Source organism: Aegilops tauschii, chromosome 6 (assembly GCF_002575655.3).
Source record: "Aegilops tauschii subsp. strangulata cultivar AL8/78 chromosome 6, Aet v6.0, whole genome shotgun sequence".
Taxonomy (NCBI): Eukaryota; Viridiplantae; Streptophyta; class Magnoliopsida; order Poales; family Poaceae; genus Aegilops; species Aegilops tauschii.
In genome coordinates, this window is record NC_053040.3 from 383,191,633 (window position 1) to 383,199,491 (window position 7,859).

At 47.3% G+C, this 7,859-nt stretch overlaps 1 protein-coding gene across 1 annotated transcript; it reads right to left on the bottom strand.

Annotated features, from left to right (window-relative positions):
* Nucleotides 1–2,250: 2,250 nt before the first annotated feature.
* LOC109777272 (U-box domain-containing protein 5) lies at nucleotides 2,251–7,626 on the bottom strand. Its single transcript, XM_020335919.4, has 7 exons — nucleotides 7,231–7,626; nucleotides 6,960–7,105; nucleotides 5,581–5,665; nucleotides 5,157–5,342; nucleotides 4,914–5,021; nucleotides 3,422–4,617; nucleotides 2,251–3,263 (listed from the first exon to the last, which is right to left on the bottom strand). Exons 3-7 carry the CDS (start codon nucleotides 5,620–5,622, stop codon nucleotides 2,486–2,488), a joined length of 2,310 nt encoding a protein of 769 aa, XP_020191508.1. The 5' UTR covers nucleotides 5,623–5,665; nucleotides 6,960–7,105; nucleotides 7,231–7,626; the 3' UTR covers nucleotides 2,251–2,485.
* Nucleotides 7,627–7,859: the final 233 nt, after the last annotated feature.

Below are 7,859 nucleotides of genomic sequence, written 5' to 3' on the forward strand. Positions count from 1 at the left end.
GCTTTCTGCTTTGCTCGGTGGACGATCGATCATGCATGGTGACATAAAAGGGAGCAGATCTGCGATCCTTCGAGCACCGCCAGCGGACGGGTCCGGAGCACCTGGACGCCCGGCAATTGGCACGAACAAAGGCGATTGCGCAATCGCAAAGGAGACTGCATGATTGCATATTTGCATTTCTGCGTGATGGTGATGCCGGCCACATTTCTTGATCGAGTGCGGCACGACGGCTCCAGCTGACGACATGGCAACTTGTGTGTATCATTGAACATCACTGATAATTTCCGCAAAGAAAAAAAAAACCGATAAAGTTCCACTTCTTTTTGAAAAGAAGGATGACCCCGCCTTCTGCATCTCAATACATACAACCATTTTATTAATTATTCACAAATACCTTACAAAGTAATACTCTCTTCGTTTCTTTTTAGCTTATAAAATTTGTCAAAGTCAAACTTTACAAAAACTTTGTAAAGTTGACTAACTTTATAAGAAAAAATATCAGCAAACACAGTATGAAACCAATATTATTAGATGCATCATGAAATAATTTTTCATACCATATAAGTTTAGTATTGTAGATGTTGATATTTTTTTATATAAATTTGGTCAAAATTGGCATAGTTTGACTTAAAACAAATCTTATATGCGGAGTAAAAACAAGCGGAGGGAGTACATCAGTAAATCTGAAACCAACATCTTGACAACATCTGTCGCTACTCCTAACCACTTGGTGAAGGGGTATCGATTATCCAAGCCGAATACCAAACAGATCTCGCACCAAAGCCTAACATCTAAAGCCGGAAGCCTCAACCAAGCCTCATACCGTGTCTGGGCACACACCGGTCCGACACACTCTCAGAGGTCGCCGCCGCCGTCTTCCATCGATCCATCTTCAGAGCAGGTACTAACGCATAGACCTTGTCAGGCCTGCCGTCAACGCCACCATGACGCCAGACAACGCCACTGCGCTCGTCCATCAGCACGCGTCCACCACCGAGGCCCTGCTGCTCCATGCCGCCGGGAGACACCGTTCTCGCCGTGCCGGATGTCACGCCGCTCCTCGTTCGCGAACACCACCTGCCGCCACTGGTCCCATCGCCACCGAAGACACGGCCAAAGATCAAGAGGACCGAGCCGCCTCCAGGAACCACCCGATCTCTCTGCACCACAAGCTCCAACCCACCGCTCAAGACGACGCCACCAAGGTGGAAACGACGTTGTTGTGCCGCCGCCGCCCAATCCCAGGGATTTGGGGTTTTCACCTAGGCAAGGTGGAAGAAGGGAGTGGAGAAGACGTGCCTCAACATCGCTTCAAAGGGGGGATCCGCAGTGGCGGAGACAGGGGGACCAGCAGGGGCCCTGGCCCCCCTAACATCACTGATTTGATACCAATTGAAGATGAACAATGTACAATTTAGAAGAAAATACATGCATTAGTGTAGTTTGGCCATGTAATCAAAAGTTTGTGTCATTTCGCCCCCCTAATCTTTAATTCATGGCTCCGTCACTGGGGATCCGGCGCCCGTGGCACCACCGATGTCGTGTCCGCCGCCGCTGACCAAGGGTTTTCCCTGTACAGAGCTCCCAGTCCAAGTCCCACCACGCTAATCGCCAGGTCCCATGAAGAGGAACTCGTGGGGGATCGAACCAGCCGGTGGAATGGGCAGCAAGCATCAGGTAGCCGTCTTCGGATCTGGCCATGGGGAAGAAGGGGTATCCCCACGCCGTGACCACCTCCTCTGTGCCCTCGCTGCCCACGCAGCCAAGGGCCACAGCCAGCCGCCCTGCGGGCGCCTCCCGCCGCAAGAAGGACGCCGCCCTCATCGTTGAAGCCACCGCCTCGGAGCCCGACCTATCTTCACCAGCAGAAGCGAATAGGGTAGATCCTCGCCGCCCTCTTCACCAGCGGCTACGCGGCGAGCCGGCGGCCCCCTCCGTAGGCGACGAGGGAGATGGGGAGGAGGGGAAGGGCCGGCGGCGGCTAGGGTTGGGAGCCGCCCGTGTCGCTCTGCGGAGCGACGCAGGGGCCGGATCGTTTCAGAGTTATTGATAAAGTTCCACTTAGAATTACTAATCCTATCCCAAGGCATAGGAGGAAACTCTTTTCTTGCAATAATAGGATGAGCCACTTGCCCTGGTTTGTTGAGATAAGATGAGTAAAATCTTCATTCATTTGGGGCTTTCCAGCTACTGTGGAACAGTAGGGTACACACTACACATAGAGAGGCAAACTTTTTGCCACACAAGACATGGATGAAACTATACCGGCTGTTTTTACTTCTTATACACACATCTACAATCAGCAAGACTCACAAATCTGTTAACCAATATATATATACTGAAAGACTCGAGGATGATAAAGAACATCTCACCAAGCATTTCGTTTGGGCAACACAACTGCTACCATCTATCCATGCCAAGAACCAAAAAAAGAACGGTTAGTGTTGTATACTGCTAACATGTACAAGGCCTACAACCTCGGTCCTCAGAACAGCGTCAGGGACCGAGGTTTCGAGAAAATGTTGAGCTTCCTCTGGAAAAAACCAGATGACTTCGACGCTGGCCGCCTGTGAATCGAGCTCTCGGTGGGAGGATCCTCTATCACGTCGGCAGCGGCCGCCACTTCTTGGGAACACGAGTTGTTGAGCTCGCTTTGCCTCATATCCCTCAGAAGATTCAGTAGCTTGAACGAGCAGCTCTTCGCTTCATCGATCCCGTTCACCGACAGGTCCACGAGGGCAGGGATTACGCCCTCCTTCATCACCTGGGAGCAATCCTCCACGCTACGGGAACATATTGCCAGAAGGATTATCACCGCAAGTTCTCGTTCTTTAGGGCTTCCTGTGTCCAGATACTCTGCAATGGCACCAAGGCATCGGTCTGTTCTGGTAATAAGCACCATGGCTTCTTCCTCGTCGCACAAGTTCCGCAAAATCTCCAAACAGCACTCGACGAAGCTTCCTTCTGTCAAAATGGGAACCAGCTTTGAGATTATTCCCAGTGAAATCAGCTCTGACTTCACATCAGCATCGGATGAAAGGTCACAGATAATCTTCAAGGGAAGCTCAAGGCCCTCGATATCTTCAGGTGCCAATATAGCCAAAACAGGAGGAGTGACAACAGAGGCCATCTGACGGGATTGCTGATGACTCAGGTGTCGAATCAGTTCATGGAGTACCAACAAAGCTTCAGTTTTTAGCTCCGAACTGAGGAAGGACGTTATAAGACGGAATGCTTCTTCATCCATGGATGGAATCTTAGCCCTGCAACTCAAACAATAGTGTCTTTGAGAATGCTATCACGAGGCCTGAGATACGCACAAAACTCGTAGAATAGATAGATAAATGTAGTACTGCCTGAACCCCAATCTAAATTAATGAAAGGGTGATGTGGATTAGTCAGAGAAGATTGATTCTCTTACCTGCTGTTGGAAAGGAAATTAAGAAAAAAATGTAATCCAGCTTGTTGAGCTTTCATACTGTAGCTGCTGTCGTCATTTCTCAAGAATTCGAGGAATGCTTCTACAAATCCATGGGACGCCATAGCCCAGGAAACATCATCGTCATCGTGAAGAATGTTCTTCAGATCTTTAATGGAGCTTCCTTGTATTTCTAATGGGAGCTTGGACAGCTCGCAGAAGAACCTCAGGAACATGCCCTGGTTGAAGTTGTGGAATGACAGATGCTTCTGATAGTCTGCACTCCAAGAGAACTGAGAAAAACTATCCTTCGGCTCCTCCATATCTTTCACATGGGAGGAATCTGAGACATAACTGGCATCAGAAAACGCGACAGATGAACTGCTGTGGTCAATCACAAAATTTCTGGCATTCCCAGCAATTAGAGGCACTGAAACATTGTGCAAACTTGACATTGAGTGACCATGCAATTGCTCTGGCAAGTAACTGTAGGAATCTTTGCTTGGAAGAAAATCTGAGATTGTGAAACCATGCTCTCTGCACCAATTGCAAATGAGATCCCTCATGCAAGTATTTGGAATCATCGCAAAGTTTTCTAGCTTTTTCTGTGTCTTGGGACAAGTGTTGTATCCCTCACTGAACCATTTCTCAATATATTCTCTTTCGTAAGTCTGTCCAGATGTTATTATCACAGGATCATGCATTAGCTTTGTTGATATTGGGCAACAGAACTCTGTAGGTGGTGTGGTTTCTCCGGACATACTACTCTGATATTCATATCCCTGGAAGTATGTTGGCTTGTCGCACTTTTCAGGAGTACTGGCATCGCTTGCAAGACTTAAGCTTGGACTCAAAGACTTACTTTCAGATTGTAAATTTTCATTCCGCTCACCAGTGTCTGGTTTGACGTTCTTTCCATACTTTGTAACAAGATGTAGGAGAAACTTAAGAACCTGCTCCTTTTTTGCATCAGTACCAGTAATCTTATCGAGCAGTTTCCTGATCGCTCTTCTTTCAATTAAGATAGCTTTAGGAGATGTCAGGTTTAACTTTGAAGCTGCCTGCATGAATGTCTGAAGTATAAGTTCTTCAGTTGCATCAGATTGCCGAAGCATCTCTAAAATTGATTTGCCAGCCTCTTGTTCCAGTGGATCAACAGAAAATTTTACATCTCGAAGATCATTGTGGACCTCAGCAATCTGTGTTACAAGCGAAGTATACACAATCAATCAAAGCAAAAATATAGTGAAGATGCTGTCATAAGAGTGCCTGAAATTGTGATAAGCAATACCAATAGGGACTACGGATATCCACTAATCCTATACATTTCCCACAACCAATCAATCAAAGCAAAAATAATAGTGAAGATGCTACCATAAGAACGCCTGAAATTGCATGATAAGCAACACTGGGAGGGACTATGCTATATTTATCCTAGCATAAGTTGAGTTGATGACAAAATAAAAGAGTAAAACATCATAATAAATCAACTAACCTGATTAGCTAATACTGTTGGGACCATATTCTGAATCAGGAAGAGACTCCGTTTAAGTGCGTCTCTGACCCTTTCACACCGTGATAAAATCGCCTCTCCAGTAATTGCCTGAAACAGAAATATCCAAAATCATCAAACAATCCTTCCAAAAGCACCAAATAATCACAACAAAGGGTCCAAGAATCAATAATAAATTTAGGATGTTAGAATCTTGAGTTTCCCATCAACACAGGAATAACATACCAAGTAGAGTTTACTACATTCGATGCAGTGCTGAGTTATGAGTCTTCCTTTCTCAACTATATGGTATAAGTTGCACAATTCCTGTATTCCTGCTCTACATCCCGGCCGAGCTGCCTCAATTGATGGAAGAATAGAGGAGATTTTATCTAGCATCATAGTCAGCTCACTGCACAATGAGCTGTGAACCTAAAAAAAGCAAAACAATTCATATAAATGCATAAACAGAAATTAGGTACACGAAGATGAAACTGAAAAAACAATGAATGCCACCCTCACATGACTTCTATGACATAAAAAACAGCATGATGTCCCCGCCATACGCGAGAGGGTTTCATCTTGCATAATAAATGCATATAACCAAATGCCCATGCCTGAATAAAAAGTAGAATGGTTGCAAAAATGGAGAGGTAATTCAGTATTCTACCTTTGGACAAGAGTTACGCCGTGATAAACCCGTGTTCGCCATCGACAAAGAGCGGCGCACCAATCTTAATCTGAAGGGCCTTGAACTGTCCAACACAGAAGATAATAATGTCAGGAAAATGCTGTGAATTAAGTCATGGAAATCCAACCATATCATGACACTGAAGAATGACAAGTTGTTAAGATAAAATAAAATTCAACATGTGCTTGTGATGTATGCAATTTTACCAAAGCTGTCAAACGAAACAATAGTCCAGTCAACGCACATGTCAAATTTATATGGTATGCTGGTGGATTGTTGCATCAAGGGAACATTTTTCACCATGCATTTTTTCTGAATACTTTGTCCTTATCAGAATTAGACAATTTATTAACTGTTTATCACAACAACTTTATAGTAGCTATCCATTTTCATAACTATGCCGGGTACGCGTGCTATGGTCAAAACTATCAAAGCAAACTCCCCTTACACTTACAGGACCAACTGCATAACTAGATCGCATCTACGAACAATGATTAATCGTCAAGAAACCAAGACATGTCATCAGTAACAGAGAGGATATGGCCCTAGCCCAACTCCCAGTGACCCAGCTTAGCCAATAAAAAAAGTCAACTGATTGGTCAAAATACGGGTTGAACCACCACCATTATTGAAAGTCAACAGATTGGTCCGCAGCCGGTCTCTTTGTTGTTTCAACAACCATGTAATAAAATAAGAATGAACCGAGTTGATTATAGGCCAGTAGACCATTTCATTCCTCCGCCTTATACAAATGGTTGAAGAAATCAAATCACGGATAAGAGCAGGAATAAAGAAACGAGACATAGTCTGAGTTTCAAAGGGTGCCAATGGGTGGGTACATGACAAACTACCAGTCGTATCAGCTAAGCAAACATACTTTTTGCAACTGCTAAGCTTGATTCAAGAAGCATAGGCACAGAGGAAAGGAGAATGGAGTTTTGCAAAAATCCATTGATCAGTTGGTGTAGTATTGTATCAAGTATCAATCAAACCCGCATGAGGCATCAAGCACAACATCCCTGGCCATTAGTACAAAGTGGAAAGCAGTGGAAGGGTACAAAGGAGCATAAAAAATTAGCCCCTTCGGGTAAAAAGGAGTGGACCTAAACGGTGCAAACAAAAAGAAACTGATAAAAAAGATCGAGTGTTGTGTTCCCGGGGAGGGAAGAGCAGGACAGGACCAGCCGACGATTACTAACTCGATCCAAAAGTGATTATTGCCCATGGAAATGGTACCAAACCCCTCGGGATCATTAACAAGAGAGGATGCACACAGGAGGCTCCAATCAAGCAGCAACAGCATAGGGGCATAACCAGATGGAACGGAATCGGGTTGGAAGGGAGGCGAGGAAACCAACCTGCTGGCGCGGGAGTCGGGAGGAACGAACCAAGCTGCGCGCAGAGAAGGCAAAGAACCTTCTCCTCCTCCTCCTCCTCGTTGCTGCTGTTGCCCCTCGACAGGGGAACAGAGGGGATTGATAGAAGGAAGGAACCCTGCTGCCTCCTGCAACCACAAAGGCGGACGGAAGGAATCAACCGGACGTCCTCCCTCGCGAAGCCGCAACAACAAGAGCAAGAGCGGCAGAGGCTCGTGGAGCGGGGGCAGGGGAGGGATCGAATCGAACCAACCTCCGCAGCGCAAGAACGGCAACCCTCTGCTCTGCTGGCGGCTCACCGAGCCATGGAAGAAGGGTGGATGGGTCCTTGGATTTCGATGCCGCAAAGGGGGTGGGTTCGAGGAAGGGTGTGGGGGCTAATGGAGTACGGAGGTGCCTGCTCTCTCTCCCTCCCTGGGTCGACCAGTCTCCTACTCTGGTCTAGTGTATAGAGGAGAGGGAGACGGATAAAGGCGGCGCGGGGTGGGGTGGGGTGGGGGAGGAGGAGGGGAGAAGGGGGCAGCGAGACAGATAGAGAGAGGGAGAAAGGAATCGTGGAAATGATGGGAGAGACAGGCACACCACCACCACCACCACCTGCACGCACCCATAGCGCGCGCGCCAGGCAGTATAATATTCCTCCTCTCCCTCGGTCTCGTGCTCGGGCTCGTGTCAATTTTTTCCACCATGACCCGCGCGCTGCCCCTGCTTTTCCATTCCCGGTCGCCGTCTCCGCCATAGCGGTTTTCGGGGCCCGCCCCCCCCCCCCCCCCCCCCCCCCCCCCCGATGGCTGCCCTGTCCATCTCCATCGGCTCGGTAGGGCAGCGAGTAGAGACGCGCACAAAGATTTGGGATGACCGCGCGCACGGCCACCACCTTCC

Coding starts and splice junctions, on each gene's coding strand:
- LOC109777272 (XM_020335919.4), bottom strand. CDS start 5,622: ATGGCGAACACGGGTTTATCACGGCGTAACTCTTGTCCAAAG. Junction 5,343..5,580: donor GGCGTAACTCTTGTCCAAAG/GTAGAATACTGA, acceptor TGCTTTTTTTAG/GTTCACAGCTCATTGTGCAG. Junction 3,264..3,421: donor AATTTCCTTTCCAACAGCAG/GTAAGAGAATCA, acceptor TTTGAGTTGCAG/GGCTAAGATTCCATCCATGG.